This window comes from Sciurus vulgaris (assembly GCF_902686455.1).
Source record: "Sciurus vulgaris genome assembly, chromosome: 2".
Lineage (NCBI taxonomy): Eukaryota > Metazoa > Chordata > Mammalia > Rodentia > Sciuridae > Sciurus > Sciurus vulgaris.
Window position 1 is genome coordinate 200,154,166 of NC_136462.1, and position 21,527 is coordinate 200,175,692.

Consider the following 21,527-nt stretch of genomic DNA (forward strand, 5'->3'; position numbering starts at 1 on the left):
GCTCAGTAGTAGAGCTCTTGCCTAGCATGTGCGATGCCTTGGGTTTGACCCCACTGCAAAAATAAAAAATAAATAAAAATAAAATGAAAACCAAACATCCAAACATTTCATCATTATCATCATAACTACCACTTACTAAGCACCTACTATGTGCTAGTTCTGTGCTCAGTGTTTTAACACTAAGTTATTGCACTAAGTTCTTGCAAGTACTCTGGTAAATAAAGGCCTACCCTGGAGACTGGCCTTGCCTGCCTTGCTCAGCTCCTCCAGGTGCCAGTCTTAGTGACCTTTCTGGTTTTGTGCTTTTTTGTTTGTTTGTTTTGTGTTATGCGTGTTTTTTTTTTGGGGGGGGGGTACCAGGGATTGAACTTAGGGGCCCTCTACCATTGGGCCACATCCCTAATCCTATTTTGTATTTTATTTAGAGAGAGGGTCTCACTGAGTTGTTTAGCACCTCGCTTTTTGCTGAGGTTGGCTTTGAATTCACAATCCCCCCTGCCTCAGGCTTCTGAGCCTCTGGGATTACAGACATGGGCCACCGAGCCCAACGACCTCTCTGTTTTAAGCACACATGCCAAGCCTTTACCGTGACAATTCCACACTGTGAAAATGCTTCCTGGGTCTCATCTTGCCTGATGGTTTCATCTCAGGTCTCTAAGGTCGAATGTAACTTAGAGAGGCCTCTAGGCCAGCCCAAGAGAAGTCTCTTCCAGCATCACAGAATACTACCACCTGTCATCTCCTACCATTTCTTGTCTGTTTCCTGTTCAGCTTCCTCAGCAGAATGCAAGTTCTCCCAGGGCAAGGACCATGGGGCTCCAGAGGGTGGCATAGTGCCTGGACTTTGGGGGGCACTTGTACAACCTTCACGGAGTGGATGAATGAAGAATGCAGGCGAGTGTACTTGCCTGACCCACCCTGTGCAGCCAGCGGCACCTGTCAACTCTGGAGCTCTTTCCTCCGGCGTTCTTTCCTCACCGGCACCGGTTCTACCCATCAAAGCTACCAGAGCTGAAGGTGTTAACCTTCGGCTCAAAACTTTCCGTGATTATCGCATGTCCATCATTTTTGGACCCCCTACCACCTGCTAGGAGCTGCCCTTGAGGCCTGATAAAAGCACTGTCGTGGTTGTCCTCAGCAACGACTTGGACTCCTCCCTCTTTTCCACGGTGGATTCTTGACTTTTGGGGCCTCTGGGCACTTTTGCCTTTGAGGGTCCTTCATCCACTAAAAATATATTAAAACCTGTATTTTACACTGTATTTAGTACTTTTTGCCAATAATAAAAGAAATCACTTTGGCGGGACTGACACTGTCCCTGATGGATTCGTGCCCAGTAGTTCGATGAAGAAACCGGGGTTCCCAGGACCAAAAGCCACAGCTGGTGTGGCCAAGCAGGAAGGCCCGGGGGGGCGTTTCCGCAGCCGCGTCTCAGCCCCGCCCTTTCCCCCCAGGCTCCGCCTCCCGCCCGGACCGAGGCGCGCGGCCGCGGGGGCGGGGCCGCGGGGCCGCGCGTGCGCCCTCCCGCCCTGCTCGCTGCGCGCATGCGCCGCGCCGGCTCGGGGAGAGCATGGCGGGGGCCGCGCCGGGCGCCATCATGGCCGAAGACTATTTCGGGAACGCGGCTGAGTGGGGCGACGAGGCGGACGGCGGCCAGGTGAGGCGGGGCACCGGGCGCCCCGCGCCGAGGCTCGTTCGCCACCGGCGGCCCCGCCCCCGCCGAGCCCGCGCGGGCCTGGCCGGCACTCGGGGGGCGTGCGCCCGGGGCCGCCGGCGCCCTCCGCCGCGCCGGCCCGCGCCCCGCCGCCCCGCCCGGCCCCCGCAGCAGTTTCCCCGGGCGGCCTCGCGGCCGGGCGAGGCGAGGCGCGGGCTCTGCCCGCCCCGGGCGGCTGGGGCGCGGACTCCAGGCGGGGAGCGGGAGCCGCACGCCTGTCACCGAAGTCAAACTCAAGCCAGCGTCCTGGGGGGAAAGCAGAACTTTGGGCTCCCTCACACTGTCCCGCTGCAGGGCGACCGCGCTTCTCAGCGCTTGGGGCAGATTTCATTTTTCCTTGGACTAGATGCCAAGGACTAGATGGACCTTGCAGATGGCCCAGAGGTGGGGTGGGAGCCCTGGGGGCAGCATTCTGTTTTCCCCCGAAGACTTGGGAAGTCAGAGGAGATCCATGCCAGGTGCATGGTTGACACATAGCTTTAGATGGTGTGCAGGGGAGCCTGGGAATTTACCTTTTAAACCGGAATAAAGATTAGTTTTGAAGGAATAAAGGATGAAGTGGGGTTCACTTCATGGTTCATCGAGGGCACTGGATTTGCAGAGAGCTGTGTACTTCTGGAACTGAAGAAAGTCCTTTGTGGTTAGTTACCCTGTGGAGCAGAGGCATGAGGTTGGTAGGGAGCAGGTTCCAGAGGGCCTTGGAGAACTGTTCACCCATAAGGCTTGTTCAGGAGTTTAGTCAGGGTGTGTGATGTGAGTAGATTCACATGTTGGATCATCCCACAGCACTGGGGACTTTTAGTGGAGTAGTCAAATGTACCTATAAGGAGCCTGAGCTAGGTGCTTTCATGCAATATTGCATTCCACACTCAAGGTTTTGAGTTGGCTGTTATTGTTCATCTCCTAAGTGAAGGAAGTGAGACCAAAAGATTTAGTTACCTCCTCAAGGTCCCAAAACTAATAAAGGAATGGGGATCCAAGCCCATGTCCTTTGTTTCTTTTGCCACTTCATCAGCATGCTGACCACTGAAGAAGACCAGATTAGAGAAATATAAGATCTGAATTATCTTGGTAGTGGGTTGGTGTTTAGTACATCTTGTTCACATTGAGCATTTGGGTCATAAGGACAGACCAAGGCATAGGGAGGTGTTGGACCTGGGGCACACCTTAGGACCGCCTGCCCTCATTTTGTATATAGAACATGTGAGCTACTTGCCCTACCTTATGTGCGTGTGAGTTGTGAGCAAGGCCTAGACCCCACTTATGGAAGGCTGGATAGTCCCATGTTTGGAGGACTTTAATCATTACCCTGATTTGGTCCATTGATCCTAATGGGCTTTGGTTGATGAGAAGAGGTGGGCCAGATGTTCATTTCATGTTCATTCCAGCTGTGATTGTGCTAAAGTTGGGAGAGTTGAGGACAGATGATGACCCAAATTCTGTTCACTTGATGTCAGCTTATGTGGTTTGGAGAGGCAGGACTATGTAAGGAGACTCCTCTTGTTAAGCCAAGGTGGTAGGAGCTAAGAGCTACTGACAGATCAGATGGATGAGTCTGGCTGCAGGTTGCATGTGGGGATTGGCAAGAGGTGAGACTGGACAAGTGGGAAGGACAAGGTCATGCTAGAGCCTGGATTCCGCCTCCTCCCCCTCCCCCGGGGAGATAGGAAACTTTAAGCAGTTGAGAAACATCACATGTATGACTTATGGATGTCACTATAGCATCAGTGTGAAAGGTGATTGCAAGGAAGGACTGAGACTGAGGCTTGGGTTTCTACTGTAAGCACAAAAAATAAGAGGAAAATAAATATGGAAAGGAGCCAAATTGGGTCAGTATGTGGGAGATAGAGGTGATGAGTCTTTGTGACAGGATGTGGGGTGGGCTGGGGTGAAGGAGGAGAAATTGAAGATGACTCCAAGGTCTCTGGGTAACAGGTGGATGGTGGGACGGATCCTTTAATAAACTGTGGATTGTGGGAAGATCTGTTTTAGGGGTTAGACAAGGTCAGTTTTAGACTTTGGAGTAACTAGTGGGCATGAAATGGAAGTAAGATGAGACTGCAGCTCACTTGACTGGAGCTCAAGAGAGAGATGCAGGCCAAACTGTAGACAGCCTAGAAGGTGGGTGGTGGGATGCAAAGGATGTGAGGGAGTGAGGCCAGGGTGGAAGCCCAAGAGTGCAGATAGCTAAAGATGAGTTTCGGGGAGGTCAGGCCCTCGTGCTGTCAAGAGAAGACTCCTCCCCAGTCTTTCCAGTGTAGTCCGCAGGCTCTGTCTGCTTCAGAGCACTGCTCTCAGGACGTTAGTCCAAATAGTGGCAGGCAAACTTTTCTGTAAAAACAAGACAATACTATCTGAGACTGTGTGAGGCTCTGTCACAGCTACTTGACTCTGGCTTGCGAGGGAAAGCAGTCATAGACAAAATACGATAGAAGAGGTGTGAATGTGTTTCCGTAGAACTATATATAAAAACAGGAAGCAGGCAGTATTTGGCCATAGTTCACTGACCCTGGCCCAGTTTTTACCCCGTCCTGTTAGAATCGGTTAGTCTCTCCTGGTTTTTGGAGTCCTTCCACGGAAAAAATTATATCTTGCCTTATTTTCTAAGGTTCTGGGGAAGATGAGCACATCTTTAGTGCAGAGCAAATGTTGAGAAATTGCCTGGTTGTTAGGGTGACAGCATTGGAACTGGATAGACCTGGGGGGTCACTAGTCCCTCGCATCATGTGTATCAGCAGGTAAAGCTCTGGTTTGCCTCTGGGTTCAGCGACCTGCCTGTGGTGCTCCCCGCTGGAAGTAGGACCATAATCCAGGGCCAGGCCTGCTGCTGATAGGAAGCAAGTCAGAGATCATTATTTCCTAACTGTAAATTGATGGATTATGCCCTCAAGAATCTTGTTAGTCTTTGTTGGTAGATTAAGTGGCATGTGTGAAATATCATGGTGAAAACAATAATAATAGCAAATGTTTAGTGAACTTTTACTAAATGTCAGTTGTTAGGCTTGGTGTTTCCAAAAATCAGCAACCAGGAAGGGCACCTGCAGTGTCTTTGTTGAACAGAGGAATGTGCTGTTCAGAGAGGCTTGTTGACTTGTGTGACTGGCACACAATCTGCTAGGGTGGAGGGTAATATGTCCCACTTGATGTGATTCTGAATCCTGTTTTCATGGCCACTTACCACTTGTCCAGGCCACATTGTGAGATTGTCATGAAAGTCAAATGAAATCATGTGCATGGGATACTTTCATAATGCACAGGTGAGATTTCAGGATATTTATATTAATGAAGATATACTCTGGCTCCTGTCCTTTCTCAGCAACAGGAGGAGGATTCTGGAGAAGGAGAGGATGATGCAGAGGTGCAGCAGGAATGCCTTCATAAATTTTCCACTCGGGACTATATCATGGAGCCCTCTATCTTCAACACTCTGAAGAGGTGTGTGAGGACAGTGTTTGCCTTGGGGAGAAGGGGCTTGTTCAGAGAATTTTCTAGAAGAACCAGACATGTGAAGTGAGAAGAATGGGATCCTGGAATAGAAGGCTTCTAGGGTCCCCTTTGCCATTTAAAACATGTTTAAATGTAATTACCTTCCTCTTTACCTGCCTGTTCATCCCCACTCACCTGTGTCCACTCTAGTGAGATGGCTACTCTTTTGCTTTTCTCAGGTATTTTCAGGCAGGAGGCTCTCCGGAAAATGTCATCCAGCTCTTATCTGAGAACTACACTGCTGTGGCCCAGACTGTGAACCTGCTGGCCGAGTGGCTCATTCAGACAGGTGCTGCCCTTGCTCCCACCCACCTGACCTTCTGAGGGGGCTTTGCTTCAGTATGGTGCTAGTGAGTTGGCAGTGCCTTATTTGTATTCCTGATTTTTAAGGTTTGTGTAAGTAGGAGTTGAACTTGTTAACCATTTTTTCCTGTTTGACTCTTATGTTTGATTCAGTAGTTAAGGTTTGCAGGTAGCCTGCAAACGGAGTTCTCATTGAGTGGTTTTCTCTGCCCTGCTGTAGAATTACAGGATGATATGCTATACATTTGGTGTGTCGTTTTCAGGAGGCCCGTTGTAGCAAGCAGGGAGTAATAGGTCATTTTGGAGTTGGCTGCGGTTGTGGCTTCTGGCTTATAGGATCACAGTGGAGCCCTACTGTAGATCCTCTGGGCTACATGCAGATGGTCACTCAAGCACGCAGCGCCTGGAAAGAAGTGGAAGCATTGCTATCAGCAATTCCTTCAAGCGGGCCTCTTGGCAGCATCTGCTCTCTTCCATGGGGCAGGTGTTTCCTGTCCTCCTCCCTCTCTGCTTGACCCTTCGTGAGGATTTGAAGGTGTTATTCTCCTTTCTGTTAGGCAGGGGTGGACCATGTGGTACCTGCTGCTCTGTGTTTCTTCTTGGGTCTTACTAGCAAGTGGAATTAATAACTATTTTTAATGGGTCCAAAGTCTTGCTTTTAAAAGTGGCAGAAGCAATTCTGTGTTGTTTGGTTCAGAGAGATATGGCCGTTGGCCCTTTTTGCAGGAGTGCAGTGGCTTCAGGGACTGCTGTTGTTTGTCTTATATTTTCTTTCAGGTGTTGAGCCAGTGCAGGTCCAGGAAACCGTGGAAAATCACCTGAAGAGTTTATTGATCAAACATTTTGATCCCCGCAAAGCGGATTCTATTTTTACTGAGGAAGGAGAGGTGAGGAATGTTGTTCTTTGTCTGGTGGTGCATCCAGGGCCTTTCCCTATCTCTGTGTATGGAGTGGTGTGTGGCAGATCACGTAAGTACATGAATTCAGTAGTGTGGGCCAAACTACTCTTTTTGCTATGCTCAGTACGTTGAGGTGCTTCATGCAGGAGGTTTTGGTGCCAAGGCCAAGAGGAGGTGCAGCCAGTTCTCACCTAACACTCACTGACTCCAGGCACAGCTCTGGGAGGGGGGCGCGCCGAGACAGGGTGAGTTGTGAGGAGATCATGGAGGAGACGCCCCAGGCAGAAACGTAGGTGAATGCTGGAGGAGGTTGGGGGGCCGGGAGGTGGGTCTGACCCTGAAGGCAAAAGGGCATGAGGAGGGTGGAGGAAGCTCTCAGGCTGCAGTGCAGCTTTCCGGAAGTCCCAGCAGCTCTAGCAAGCTGTCTCCAGTTTCAGTTGCTTGGTCATGAGCCCATGTCTTTTAGGACAGGCCTGACTTCGAGCCCCCCCCCGTACTCAGACAGTGGCACAGATAGGATGGTGGGTTCAGAGAGCAGCATCCCCACCCATCACACAGTAGGAGCCAAGAGACATTTTCATGGCCGCTCTGGGTGGCACTGGGCAGGACCACCTATGCTGCCGTGGGTGTGCAGCTGGTTGAACGTGAGTCAGCCGCGCGAGTGCACTTGCTGCCACAGGACTCTTGCATGTCTCCCAGGAAGCTCCCTTCCACTCGTGCCTTGTTGATGGGAACTTGCGAAAGCACCAAGTGGGCGTCCAGAGGCTCCCCTGCCTCTCAGCTCAGTGGCCACAACCAGCCCGTCCGCTTCCTCTGAGCTGGACGCCTGTGGGGCTCTTGAGCTGGAGCTTCCTGGGACTGTTGATGCAATAGTCTTCTCTCGGTCCAGCGCCAGGCTTCTCACCTTGCTGTCTGTCTGTCGGCAGACCCCAGCTTGGCTTGAGCAAATGATCGCACATACCACATGGAGAGATCTGTTTTACAAGCTGGCCGAAGCCCATCCGGACTGTCTGATGCTTAACTTTACTGTTAAGGTAGGAAGAGTCTTGGAGTCAGGAAAGAGCGTGTAGGATCAGGGGCGGTTTTTGTTTGTTTGGTCCGTTGCCTATGAAGACCTTTTTTGATAAAGGCATGCCTTACCCTGAGAAGGGGTGCATGGCACTTTTGCCTGTGGTTTTAGATCGACATTGACTGTGTTTTAGGATTTAGCAGGGACGTTTTATAGTGTGTGTGTTCTGAGGAGCCCTTAAGCATACCTGTTCAGTTGCTCCTTCTTACACATCAAGACTTGGGAGGGCAGGGGAGTCCAGGTCACAGCCCAGATGGTGGCAAAGCAAGAAATGGAGTCAAGACGGGGACCTGAGACCAGTGCCTGCTTGTTCTACCTGCCACGTGTGCTTCCCAGTGATGAAAGGGGGTCACCAGGTGTTGACACTCTTACTTTCTTTTGTTTTTGTGTGGCAGCTGATTTCTGATGCAGGATACCAAGGGGAGATTACCAGCGTGTCCACTGCCTGCCAGCAGTTGGAAGTGTTCTCCAGAGTGCTCCGTACCTCTCTAGCCACCATCTTGGATGGAGGAGAAGAAAACCTTGAAAAAAATCTCCCTGAGTTTGCTGTAAGTTCTTTACATTGTGAGTCTTGGATTTGAAGTAGATGGTTTAGGGGTTTGAGTTTCCAAGATGAAAAGCCCCTTCCCTATGGAGAATCTCCAGGTCCAAAGTTACCTGCCAGGGAGCACATTCCCTGCCAGAGGACTGTAGTCTGCACTTGCCAGTGCTGTGGTCTTGACACCCCCGTCTCGCCCTGTATTCTAGAAGATGGTGTGTCACGGGGAGCACACGTACCTGTTTGCCCAGGCCATGATGTCCGTGCTGGCGCAGGAGGAGCAGGGCGGCTCCGCGGTGCGCAGGGTCGCGCAGGAGGTGCAGCGCTTCGCCCAGGAGAAGTGAGGCCGTGTTTCTGCTTGCCCCACCTTCCCCGTTGCTCCCCACAGAGCCCCGCTGCCCTGTCTACAGCCAGGCTTCTAGCCCCTTTTGTCCTGATGTCTAATGCTGGTGGTCAGGGGAGTTTTAACCCACAAGGGGAGTTTGCCTTCCAGAGTGTTGCTTTGATGACTGTTTTGTGAAGTTCTTGAGTATACTTCCAGTTGACTCTGCTTTTATATGTTGGGATTCATCAGTAGCAAATAAGAGTGGTCCTAAAATAGTTGTTCAGTGATTGTTGTATTGTAGTCTGTATCATCTTACAGACTAAAGTTATATCTTACTAGCTTTATTTTTTGAGTCTTGGCATGGTATTTAAAAAGTATGATTCCCTTTATCAAGTCTGTAAGCTGCATTAGAATCATTCTTTTCCAGTTTGCTCTAAACATTGTTTCCATGGATCAGTTAGTCAGTAAACCAGTGAATAATTTAAAAAAAAAAAAAAAACAAACAAACAAACAAAAAAAAAAACAAAGAATCCTAATAGTTTAGAACATTAAATATAAGAAAAGAGGGACAGAAAGAAAAATCTGCCTTGTTAGTGACAGGCTGTGTGGTTTTTCTGTCAAGAGGCCACGATGCCAGTCAGATCACGCTGGCTTTGGGCACAGCTGCCTCCTACCCCCGGGCCTGTCAGGCCCTTGGGGCCATGCTGTCCAAAGGAGCTCTGAACCCTGCAGACATCACTGTCCTGTTCAAGATGTTCACAAGCATGGACCCACCGCCTGTTGAACTGGTAAGTCGCCTCTCATTATAACAAAGTGGGGTCCCCTCTGTGTCAGGGCAGGGTTGTTTTGGAAAGGCTCTAAGTTTCCCTGATTCTCTTAAGGTAGTGAGTGCAGATTCCTTTTGAAATGTTGCTGTCATTTTCTGTCCTTCCCCGTCCCGCTCCTACCCTTCATGCCCCTTAGAGCCCCTGCTGCCTGGAGTTCTCAGGGTGGCTGCCAGTGTGCATGCCCTGCTGCCAGACGGTGCCTGGTGTGTGCTTCTCCCCAGATCCGGGTGCCAGCCTTCCTGGACCTGTTCATGCAGTCACTCTTCAAACCAGGGGCCAGAATCAACCAGGACCACAAACACAAATACATCCATATCTTGGCCTACGCAGCAAGTGTGGTTGAGACCTGGAAGAAGGTACTGTCAGCCTTTCAGAAGACAAGGGTCCTTCTCTGCTTTGGTATTGTTGGGGAATTTTGGCTGTAAGAAATTTTGAACCTAACAGAGAACATGTCTTTTCTAGTGTTTAACTGATAGTGAAAATGCTAAACATCTCAAGGAAATGCTCTAGTACTTCTGCAGACTGTAATGTGAAGTGTGACTGGCTAAAGAAGTGAAACTGAGGTCCCTAAGCCAGAGACCAACACCAGTCTCACTGGTTTTCAGTTTCTGTGCAGTTTGACAACTAAATTGACTTCTGACTTCACAGATGGGGTCGGGGGCATGCAGAGAGAAGTGACCAGTGACAGGGTACTCCTCAGCAAGGAGAAGTCACCAGCCTGTGTGTGTGTTTTCAGAACAAGCGGGTGAGCATCAATAAAGATGAGCTGAAGTCAACATCGAAGGCCGTGGAAACTGTTCACAATTTGTGTTGCAATGAGAACAAAGGGGCCTCTGAACTCGTGGCAGAACTGAGTACACTCTATCAGTGTATTAGGTGAGCAGTGAACTGACCCCACTGAATCACTGGGGGGGGGGTGGCTTTTGTCGTCATATTGGAAGCTTATATAACGAAAGCTGCAGAGATACGTGTGTGTTTTGTTTTAATTTTTTGTAAATGGATATAGAGAACATGAGTAATGTGTATAGACAGCATGAGTAATTTTCAGTTGTTTAATGCAGCAATTTCACAAATTAGACTAAGTGAAAGGAAGACCACCTGGAATACAAGAGTGGAATTGAAGAAAAGAGTTCATTTTTGCCAGGTGCAGTAGTGCACACCTGTAATCCCAGCTACTTGAGAGACTAAGGCAGGAGAATCACAAGTTTAAGCCCAGCCTGGGCAACTTAGATGCTGGCTCAAAAAAAAAAAAAAAAAGGCTGGGGACGTAGCCCTTGCCTAACATGCAGGAGGCTCTGGATTCAATCCCCAGCACCACAGAAAAAGAAGAAAAGGGTCCATATTTATAGCAGACATCCAGACCAACATAGTATCCCTGAGATAGAAACGAATGACCTGTGCACTTAGATAAATAGATGTGCCCTGGAAATCATACGTCCTCTTAGACAGCGAATCTTTCCTGTTTATGTGCAGGGGAACCAAGAGAGGGTTTTGCTAACTAAGGTAAACTGGAGTCCATGACCAAACACAGTGGTCTCTGCATCACCATCTCTTCTCCATTAGCAAAGGGGTTTAAATGGGCCGAGAATGGAGTCTGTTTATCGCCCTGTACCTTGGAGAGGCTGCTGATCTCAGCAGGCTGCCCCTTTTAGTAAGCAGCTCCTGGCAGCACAGAGGAATGGGCGGTCTGTGTTTGTTTCTCAAGCTTCCTCCCCTTTAATGCTCTTGTCACATATTTTGGTATTTCCCACCTTTGGTTTAAAGGAGGCATTCTGCTGTGTTTACCCATAGGTTTCCAGTGGTAGCAATGGGTGTGCTGAAATGGGTGGACTGGACTGTGTCAGAACCAAGGTACTTTCAACTGCAGACTGACCATACTCCCGTGCACCTGGCACTGCTGGATGAGGTGAGAGGCAGAAGGGCCACCCAGTGTGCGGTGTATCTGTCTTACATGTATGTTGGCACCTCATTGCATCTTTTTGGTGTGTTCAGTACATACTCTTCAAAATTAGCTATTTCTATCTTAAGGGAGGATTTTCCTTTTAAGGGTTTAATTTCATTGCCTGCATAGATGTCTCCGTTTTTTAAAACGTATGGGAAGGATGAGGAGGGGCCGAGATGTTGGCCAGCCCTGGGTCCAGCACAGGACCATCAGAGCAGTAATGAGCTGCCTGTGGTGGCAGTGATGACGAGTGGTTCTCTGCGTGGTGAGCCCAGAGACCTGACCGCACTGCTGAGCAAGGCTCCCCGTGACCTGTTTGTAGATCAGCACCTGCCACCAGCTCCTGCACCCCCAGGTCCTACAACTGCTTGTTAAGCTCTTCGAGACCGAGCACTCCCAACTGGACGTGATGGAGCAGGTGAGTGGCACCGGGGCTCCTCGGGGCTCGGGGTGCACCCCGTTCTGACCCACTCTTCTGGCCTGCTTCTCTGCAGCTTGAGCTGAAGAAGACTTTGCTGGACAGGATGGTTCACCTGCTGAGTCGAGGTTATGTACTTCCTGTTGTCAGTTACATCCGAAAGTGTCTGGAGAAGCTGGACACTGACATTTCACTCATTCGCTATTTTGTCACTGAGGTCAGCAGTGCACCGTTGGTTTCGTGTTTCATGTTCTTTACACTAGCAGTGCCCTTTATGGCTTAATTTAGTTCATTTTGTACTTACCTCTGAGAACTTGCTTTCTGATAATCATGGTGATGACAATGACAGATAGCAATTTTGTGAGCCCTCCTACCTGCGGGGACTGTGTTACATGTTTTCCCTACGTTACCACCCTGCTGCCTTAGTGTTGGAGACTGGTGTCACCAGGGAAGCCGGGGAGGAGGGGGTGTCTCCAGACTGCCATTTCACCTGCATTGGTGTGGCGCCCGTGTTGGCGGTGCAGGCAGAGCAGCCTGTGTTTCCGGCGTAGGTCCTGGATGTCATCGCTCCCCCGTACACCTCTGACTTCGTGCAGCTCTTCCTCCCCATCTTGGAAAATGGCAGCATTGCCGGCACCATTAAAACCGAAGGCGAACATGACCCCGTGACGGAATTTATCGGTAAGGCGTACGTGGATCTGCGTTTGCTGCTGTGGTACGTGTCAGTTTGCACCTTCTGCTTCTAACCAGCGACTGTGCCTCTGGCTGCAGCTCACTGCAAGTCTAACTTCATCATGGTGAACTAAGTGCACACCGCAGAGCTGGAACAGAGCTTTCCAGGCCCCGCTGTGGAGGATCCTGTCAGGAAGCTGCCATTCGCAGGCACGCAGTCAGCACCTTGGATATGGAGTCTGCTGGGAGGGCTGGATGACTTCCTTAGAAGGAAAGTGCTAGCAGTGTGAGAGCCTGCTGGGGGCCGTCCCTTCCCTGTGTCGTCAGCCCAGAGCTGCTGTGCATCCCACTCCAGTGCTCATTTCCTCCTACATCACCTAGGATGAGCCCACTGCCAGCCCCAGCAGTGGTGGAGAGCTCAGAAGCTGAGACTGGTGAACTATTTTTCAAGGCTGTCTAAGTTTTCTCACAAGAACCCAATTGGTTAGTTGATGTTTTATTGTAATTGTTTAAATTTGCTAAGAATAAAAATTTTTAAAAAGCCTTTGTGCTGAGTTGAAAGGTGCAGGTCCTGGTGTGGTGTTCTTTGTAAACATGGCATGCTGGGCCTTGGCCTTGGGTGAAGTCAGATATTTTATTCATCACTGGGACAATTTGAAACTACCACCTCCCTTCCCACACTGAATCCAGGGTGACTTAAGAACTGGTGATAAGTCTGAACCATTTTACCTCTTAACTGTGAAATGAGAGACCACAGTTGCTGAACACAAAATACCAAGGCCCCTGCTGAAGACACCAGGTCCCGCGTTTCCTGTCTCAGCCGACGGAGCCACCTTGTGCAGGTACTTAAGTCATCAGTGGTCAGCTCTTCTCAGGGTGCTCTTAGCCAGCACCACATGGTTCTCATGTTGACAGGCGCCCTTCTAGGTGTTCAGTGTGGTGACCAGTGTCCAAGGTCGACAGTTATCCAGTCCTGCTAAGCGGCCTGGCGCACAGGGTCATGACTCCTTAAGCTCCTGCAGAGGCGTCCACCCTAGACGATGGGGTCCCCGAAGGTGCAGTATTCCTCAATGGCCAGGTTGTAGCTGGCGCCCCTGCCGTCCTTGTAGGTGCTTGTCACAATCCTCATCCAGCCTCTCTCGCCCTGCGAGATGCCAAGGCCCCGTGTCAGCCCCTCAGCATGTGGTCTCCTGCCCCTCCCTTCTGCTCCAGACCCAGACCCAGACCCAGCCCGGCCTCCACCCCACGGCCCAGCCCCACAGAACAAAATATCCAGACAGCCTACCTGGTCGCCCAGCACCCTTTCCCATGACCCTTGTCAAAAATGCCTTCTGTGCGATATTCCCTTGGTTAATATTTAACACAAGGGCCCTCTGCCAATAGCTAATTAATGTAACAAAACATGTTGACTCTTTAGACCAGATGACTTATCTACCTACTGATATCCCCACTTGTAGTTATTTAATAAAAACACTTGATTTCATCACTTCTACATTTATCATCTTCCTCCATTTCACAATAATGAATTTCTGTATCAAGCTATTAATGGTTAATATTAGTTTTAAAAGTCAAAACTACCCAACTTAAAAGTATTCTTGAGAAACCTAAAGTATTCCTAAGGAGAGTCTGAAACTGGCAGGAGAAAGAATCATCTAGTTATAAAAGAGGAGGTGGCTAATTGCATCCCTTGCAGGGGTGTGTCCCAGCCAGGCCACTTCACCCCAGGGGACTCAGGAGGAACTGGCATCTAGTGGGTAGGGGCTCCAGGTTGCTGCCTAACACCCTACACAACCAAGATGGATCTGCCCAGGGCTGTGGCTGACAAATGGCTGGGGCAAGAGGTCTAGCTGGCTCCAGGCCACAGTGCCCAGCCAGAGGTCAACAGCCACAGGTGAGGAGTGTGACCTCCTTTTTCTAGGTACAACCTTAAAGTGAAAACATCTTACCCATGGTTCACCCCATGAATTCCGGACAATCCAGTACTCGGTCCCGTCACTGCTGACGCCCCAGCCGGCCACTGAAATGATGTGGTTCACGTAGGCCTCGTCCTGGTACTCAGCATAGATGCCTCCAGTGTAGTTGGCCATCCTTTCTGTTGCCATTATGCCGCAGCTGAGAGCAAACAGTGCGAGCAAACCCTGAGGGAGGCTGCACGTGGCCTGACGGCCCCCGCCCCCGCGGTGGTTCTGGACAGATGTGAGTTGCTGCATCCTCCAGCCCCAGGACACCACAGCTTGCCACAGCTGGGCCTCCCGCCACATCCAGCAGTGGCAGATCAGCCAGGGGTCGGGTTTGCTTCTGGGAAAATGGGTTCTCCAGGGCGAAAGTATGTGGCTGCAGCTGAGCCAGGTTGCGAAGCCAGTGGCGGGGCATGCACAGGACACAGGAGGAGCGTGCACAGGCACCCCTGGGGCAGCCTCGCTCACCTGATGGGGCCGTTGGCGTAGATCTCTGCCATCATCTTCTCCCGCCCTGAGAGGGAGCCGTAGTCACCCACTCTCCAGAGGGTGTAGTTCTGGATGGTGTGGCACTCCTTGAATTCGGTGCAGGTCCCACACTGGTTGAACTTGTCACACTCTGGGCCAGAGCAAGAAGTCAGCCTGGGGCTCGCCTCACTAGCCAGCCAACAAGGCAGGCCCAGTGCCCCACTCATGACTGCTGACCAGTCATGGCGGAAGTTCTGGCCACAAGAGACCGGGGTTGATTGACACTGAGCAAGTGCTCGGAGCCCACCTCCTCTCCTCTGTAAAGGCCAGGCGAGGACCTTTTCACAACACTTCAAAGTTGAAAATTGAGAGTAATCAGAATATCGAAACTCAGTAAGATGATTCTATTGCTGGCTAGTGAATAAATATGCCATTACAAGTAGTTTAAAAAAAAAAAAAAAAAAAAAAAAAACCCTTTCTTGTTATTTTGGTTTGAGAGATGCCCACAATTAAGTTAAAAAAGAAGAAAAATAACAAGGTGCACCTGTGTTCCACCTCACAGGCATGATGGCCATCTTCCCTAACCCTGGATGCTCTTACTTCTACCTGTCCACCCTGCCCAGTCCTCAGGCTGCCTGGCTACCACTTTGTTGTTGCCTATTTCTGTTGTGGTTACACATCTGTCCAGATCTTCCCTGGGGACAGTAAACTCTTTGAGGATTAAATTGTTGGTTTAATTTGTCCAACACCAAATGCCCAGGGCCTGGCATAACTGGAAAATGGTGGATCTGCAGCTACATTTGCCAATACAAAGACAAGACTGTTTACGGCAAACAGTCAGGTCTCTGATGCGCTCCATCCACCTGTCAGGTGAGGTGGGGTTAGAGGGATCTGGCCTTGGCTGGATGACACCTGCCTGGGGATATCAGTGGGGTGGGAGGGGCCTCTGACCCTGCTGGGTTCACTCAACCAGGACAGAGAATTCTTTCTACACGGGCAGTTTGGCCCAGGAGGCAAGGCAAGGGAACCCCACTGGTCTGGGTGGTTCTGAGTACTCTGCCACTTCAGTGGGCACAGGGCACTTCAGCCAACCTTCACAGGGTGGGGCGACAGTATGGGGCTCCTTCTCCTTCCTTCCTCCCCACACCTGTCTCAAACACCTGAGTTTTCCAGAGCTCTCTGCTCTGGCTGTGAGGGAGCTCTGGAGGTCAGGTGGCTTCAACCTGCCAGTTATGGATTTGGGTCTGAACTTTTTCTTTCCTTTGGTTTCCAAAGGGAACAGCCTAAAAGGAATGTGTCAACTCGGGATTCTGAGCCAGCCTGCTCTGCTCGTCCATACAGTGCCCATCAGCTGCAGACACATCTGGGGGCATGTGGCCCCGGGCTACCGGGGCAGGGCAGACTGATGGTCCTACTGCTGGACTTCCTGCCTCCAGCTCTGGGCGCCAGCTTCCCCACTGGCTCTCTGCACCCAGCTCCTAGAAAGCAGGCTTCTCCCCCCATAGGGTCCATCTGCCCTGCTCCTTGCAAAGGCCCATAAACCACCCAAACGTCACAGGTCAGAACCCATACATCCCATCAGGGCCTCACTGCAGCACGTGCTAGGTCTGGCCCTAAGGCTGGAGGCCCAGGGACTGGGAGGGTGTCCTTCTGACCCCTCCCCATGCCAAGCTTTCTGCTGGTCTCCACAGAGATGAGTCCCATAGCTCTACCAGGCTTGAAGCAGCACCAGTGAGGCTGGTGCAGGCTCTGGGAACAGGCCTCCCAGGGTCCCGGGTGCTGACCCCACCCTCCCCGCCACCCCAGCCACAGTGGCACGAGCGGGTTGGCCTGGGTTCACAGTGGCACTCTCCCAGGGAAGAGGGCAGGGCGGAGTGCAAGGCCTACCCTGGTCCCTGGCCTGGTAGTTGTTGCAGGTCTCGTCGGGGATGCCGTGCTGGTGGGCGTACTCCCACACGGGCAGGTCGTTGCCGCCCTCGCAGGAGCCAGCATTACCGCAGTCGATGACGTGCTGCACCGAGAGCAGGGCGGAGGGCCACGCCCCCTTCCTCTTGATGTTGATGCGATCTGGAAGGCAGGGCCTGCTCAGCATCTGCCCTCTGCAGCACCCGCCTCCCCCAGGGGCACCGGACGCCTCAGTCAGGCCACAGGGGCTGCCCACCACCCTGCCCGCGGCCCGTGCTCAGGGCTCAGGCTGCATGCCCAACTCCTCCTGGACAGCTCTGGCTCTCCAGAGGTCTACCCTGGCCCTGCCTGGCTGCAAGTGCCACCAGGTAAGGCCAGATCTGTCCTGTCCACAGAGGTCAGCCCTGTAAGTCCCCAAGAAATACCTGCTGAAGGACTGTGGTATGGCCACTTAGCCCCCATGTGAGGTAGGCCAGAGCCAGAGAGCCCTGTGGAGAGGCTGCTCCCTGAGCAGGTGCTGCCCACGGACCCAACGAGCCCCAGGGAGCAGCCAGATGCCGTCCAGGGGACTAGGATGGCCAGCAGGGATCCAGACCCAAGCACATGGTGGATGCGGCCTGAGCAGCCCTGACTGCCATATGCCTGGCACTGAGGGGCGGCCCCTGGGGCAGAACCACCTGCTTCCTTCCCAGAGAGGACCCAGGCTGCCCAGTCAGATCAGCTTGCTCTCCGTCCTGAAGGGCTAGGAGCCATGGCACTTCTCGCTGTCCCCTCCTCTCGGCTACCGTGAGCCCAGCAGCTGAGCCCTCCCAGGCTGCGTCCCTCCTCCTTCCTCCTGCAGCTCCCCTGGGTGCCACCTCCTTGTGTCACCTTCACCTTCCAGACTCCGGCTCACACTGGTCCTGGCTCCAGGGATCCCCTCATTTGACCAGCCTGGGCCTTCTGGGACCCCTCACCTATAATCTACTGGGCTGAAAAACTCGAAAGGTAAGCTCATCCTGCCACCAACTAGCCCAAGTCTCTGTGCCCACAGACATACCTCTGGGCCACTGGCACATGGGCCCAGGTTCCCTATCTCCTCCCCCAGAACTTGGCTCCTCCAGACTCCCTCTTCTGCCACAGCAGTTGCCCTTCGGGATGGGTCTGCCTCTCCTGCACAGGCCTGCCCACTCCTTGGGGTGAGAGCGGGCTGCACACTGGCTGCGGCCTCCTTGGCACGCTCCTCGTAACTCCCCTCTCCTCCCTGGGCCATTGGTAGAGGTCTGCTCACTCCTGCTGTGGGCAGAGCACTGTGCCCTAACCCCTCTGGGCTCACGGCAGGCAGGAGGCCAGAAACCAACAGATAAGCTTGACAAAGGGGACCGTGCTGGGGAGTCCAGGGTGTGGTAGCATGTATATAGGGTGGTCCGGGGGACAGCCATTCAAGGAGAGGGCAGGAATGGCGAGGACAGGGAGAAGAGGCATCAGGCACCCTTGGCTGAGCAGGGTGGCCTAGGGAGCGGGGCTGTGGGCGTGGAGAGTCCACAGAAGGGCTTCGTCTTACTTGAGCACAATCATGAGAGGCTTTCAAGCTGAAGAACACCATCTACCATTGGCTGAGCAGGCGCAGTGCAGCAGGGAGACCAGACAGCAGGGGCGGGCAGGCACAGGGGCCTGGTGGGGAAGTGCCAGCGGCAAGGCAGGACGGGTGCTGGTGCTGAGTGGCCTGGGATGGTGGAGAGGGCTGCAGGAGGTGGCAGCGAGGTCAGACACCCAGGGCCACTGACTGCCTCAGTCGAGCAAGAGCGCGGTGGGCAGCTGAAGGTGAAGGAGTCCAGGGGAAGGGCTGGGCCTGGGAACCCAATGCCCAGAACTTGGGGAGCAAGAAGACAGCAAAGAAGGGAAAGTGCAGTGGGAAGGCAGAGCCAGCGGATGGGGGCTGTGTCCCAGGGTGGCAGCAGCCTTGCAGCTGGTGAGCGTGCGTGGACAGTGGAGTGGGGTAGGTGGCAGGGAGGCCCAGGGTGGGAAGCAGTAGTAGGGAGAGAGCAGACACCTCCAGGGCCCCCGGAGGAGGGTGGTGGGAAGTGGGGCAGGGGCAGGGGGCTTTGCACATATTTGTTTGAGACAGAAGAGCTCCCTCAGGGGATGAAGGATGACCTCCTGGATAGGGAGGGGTGGCCTGGGTGAGGGGCTTTGACTCTTGACCCCCATGGAAAGAAGCCTATGGTAGCTTCTGTTTGCTCAATGAAAGCAGGGCCTGGGTCTTGATGGCTTTGATGCTAGAAGTTAAGAAGAGTGAATCAGCAATCTGCCCACAGAGATTCCATGGCAGAAATGTAGGACTGATGCCTTGGCCAGGGCTGGGCACCCACCTGACAGGGACGAACTGCCTCCAGCCATCCCATCTCCTCCCTGCCCTGCAGTGTCCTACAAATGTGTATCCTGTCATGTGACCCCTCACTGGCAACGTTTTTAGTTCTCTCCACCCTCTGCTCCGCAGAGGTCCTTTCACTTCCCCAAAGTTGGTCGCCATTACTGGGTGCTCTCCTGGACTTTGCCCGGATCCTCTGCCTCCAGGTCTGCTCAAACCTGTCTGTCTGGCCCACAGATCTTTCAGTGCTTAAGGCCCTGGCTCTACCTAAGTCAGAGGGGCCATGGCCCACCTGCTTCCTTTCTTCTCTTCCTTGAAAGTTCAGGTTATGTTCCAGCCCCCAGGGGACTCTTTACTAGTCCCCAAAAAGAGAGAGGGCTGGGCCACCAAGGGAGTTTCTGTTAGATGCTACAGCTATAGCCAGTGGGCTACGAGGTCCAGACCTCAACCCCAGACAGTCCAGTTGTCACCATGGACATCTGACCAGGAGCTGCAGTTTCCTCATCTGCACACAGAGCCATCATGGCAGCTAGGAGGCTTACAGAAGACGCTGCACGCCCCCAGCTTCCAAGAGCAGTGGCCACACTGTTGCTAACCTTTTCAACACAAGCTGTACCTAAAACAGGCCTGGCCAAAAAGATAGCGAAGAGGGAGGAGACAGCACCCGGCCCTTGCAGGTCAACTCCCAGCCAGGGCGAGGCCCTGCTCCAGTGGAGTCCAGGCTCCTGGAACCCGGGCCGCAGTGGGCAGGGCGAGGCCCCTCCTAAATGCCGGGGGCACACTTGAGCTCCTCTGCTTTGCTTCCTCTCCCAGGCCAGGGTTAAGCAGCCCTCAGATGGCAGGAGCTACGGCTGCCCCTCCCTCCTTGCCCTGGGTCTTCCTGTCCCCACAGCAGCCAGGAGGCCAGGCTGGACACAGTGACCAGGTTAGGCCAGGGGCGGTAGCTGGACTCAACACTTCAAGCACAGGACAAGAGTCACCTCCAAGGCGACTGCTCTGAGCGCAGTTTCGCTTCCACGTCCAGGCTGCAGCGTGGTGATTTTGCATTTCTGGTTCCGTCTCAATGGCTGAGCCATTTGTCAATGAGCTTCAGTCCCACTCCTGTCTTACCCAGAGGCCGCAGGTGGACCCACAGTGGAGTCCCAAAGTAATCCAGCTTGTGTCACTTTGGTGATTCTGGCTCAGAATCATAGGCCCCTGGAACCTTGGGTGTGGCTGCCTGTGCAGACCAGGAGGCAGCGTGGATAGGTGCTTCTGGCCCACAGTGGCAGCTGTCTGTCACAGCTAGTGCTTAGCAGGACCATCATGGAGCCCTAGGCCCCAGACCACCTACCTGCCATGGCGCTAGTGCTGCCATGGGCCCAGCAGGAGCCACAGTACTGGGGGATGTGCTGGTTCCTGGTGACGCTGGCATAGTTGACACCATCCACGTTACGCCAGTCCCAGTTCTTGGGGAGATCGGATGGGGACAGGTACTCATGAGGCCTTGGGTATGTCCTGGAAGAGACCAAGTGCGTGTTGGGGCTCCTGGGGTAGCTGGGAGCCCACAGGGTCAGGTACTGGCAGTCCTCCTGGGGCACTTCCCCTTCTCAAAACGTGGAAGAGGGAGAGCGAGGGCCTTGCCCGGGGAGCCCATCACAAACCAGCAGGCCCCAGCTCTGCTGGAGGTGAAGGTCGCTGGGTACCTCCAAAACGAAGGCAGCTGAGAGCTCCCCAGGCAACTCCAAGTGCTAGGGGCGAGACCCAAAGGCCAGGTGGGGCCCACCTGGCTTTCTGGACGGGCTCCCACTGAACTCGAAGGAGTGGTCCCCAAAAGGCCAGATGTGACCTTCCAGGCCGGGCACCTTGGCTAGGACCCCAAGGAAGCAGGTCCCCCACAGGCGCAGCGCGCGCCTAGCCGCGGGAATGGGCCTTCCCCCTCCCCCAGGCAAGGCCTGGAGCCCACCTGCGTCCCAGCTGGGACAGCTGGTCTCCCCGCAGTGGCCGGTAGCAGGTCTGGCCCGGGCGGAAGTAGAGGCCGGCTCGCGCCGCGCCGGCCAGCAGCACGAGCAGCAGCAGCGGTCGCACCGGGCCGCACGACGCCATACTCCCCTCCGCAGCCCGCGCCGCTCCCTGGACCCCGCGCCCGGCGCCGGGACCCACGCGCTCCGCCCGCCCCGCCCCGCCCGGCCCTTAAGGTGGCGCGGCGGCGGACACACCCCCGGGGCGGGGCCGTCCCGCCGCTGCCGCCCCGCCCCGCCCGGCCGCAGGGCCGCGGGCCTGGCCTCACTCCCTGGCCCGGGTCACCTGAACTCGGGGTCATGCACGAGGTCACGGAGCCAGACCTCAAACCTGACCCTGTCACCAAACACAGCGTGGTCAAGTGGCTTCAACTGACCGCGTTATCATCAAACTTAGCTCACTTCTGGGGTCCTGGTGCCTTGGGGTGGGGGCTGCAGCTTTGCGGGTCAGCCTGGGTCCAAGATTCTTGGGATCCAGCCATCTGGAGAGATGCCACCAGCATCCCCACTGGGCCAGCGCTCCATACTGATGTCCCCGAGTCCTGAGAAGAGGCCTCCTGTCCTACACAATCATGTCCTGATCTGGCCTTCTGAACTCCCTTTCCCAAAGACCTTCTCCCTTTCTGGGGAGATGATTATCTCTCATAGAGAAG

The 21,527-nt window shown here is 53.6% G+C and overlaps 2 protein-coding genes across 4 annotated transcripts; one reads left to right on the plus strand and one right to left on the minus strand.

Annotated features, from left to right (window-relative positions):
• Positions 1 to 1,510: 1,510 nt before the first annotated feature.
• NELFCD (negative elongation factor complex member C/D) lies at positions 1,511 to 12,739 on the plus strand (the record flags this gene model as incomplete). Of its 3 annotated transcripts, none has more annotated exons than XM_079125582.1 (15): positions 1,511 to 1,657; positions 5,031 to 5,149; positions 5,380 to 5,489; positions 6,281 to 6,390; positions 7,329 to 7,436; positions 7,867 to 8,019; positions 8,219 to 8,349; positions 8,957 to 9,122; positions 9,383 to 9,517; positions 9,898 to 10,037; positions 10,953 to 11,067; positions 11,426 to 11,521; positions 11,598 to 11,738; positions 12,073 to 12,202; positions 12,293 to 12,739. In XM_079125582.1, the coding sequence occupies exons 1-15, from the start codon at positions 1,571 to 1,573 to the stop codon at positions 12,325 to 12,327; spliced, it is 1,776 nt and encodes a 591-aa protein (XP_078981708.1). In that variant the 5' UTR covers positions 1,511 to 1,570. The 3 variants fall into 3 exon arrangements, with proteins under 3 accessions (XP_078981708.1, XP_078981709.1, XP_078981707.1); XM_079125583.1 differs by having other exon boundaries at positions 8,222 to 8,349; XM_079125581.1 differs by lacking the exon at positions 12,293 to 12,739 and having other exon boundaries at positions 12,073 to 12,267.
• Positions 12,740 to 12,807: 68 nt separating this feature from the next.
• CTSZ (cathepsin Z) lies at positions 12,808 to 21,034 on the minus strand. Its single transcript, XM_079125592.1, has 6 exons — positions 20,820 to 21,034; positions 20,208 to 20,371; positions 16,507 to 16,686; positions 14,620 to 14,770; positions 14,140 to 14,305; positions 12,808 to 13,337 (listed from the first exon to the last, which is right to left on the minus strand). Exons 1-6 carry the CDS (start codon positions 20,957 to 20,959, stop codon positions 13,227 to 13,229), a joined length of 912 nt encoding a protein of 303 aa, XP_078981718.1. The 5' UTR covers positions 20,960 to 21,034; the 3' UTR covers positions 12,808 to 13,226.
• Between the last annotated feature and the right edge of the window lie 493 nt (positions 21,035 to 21,527).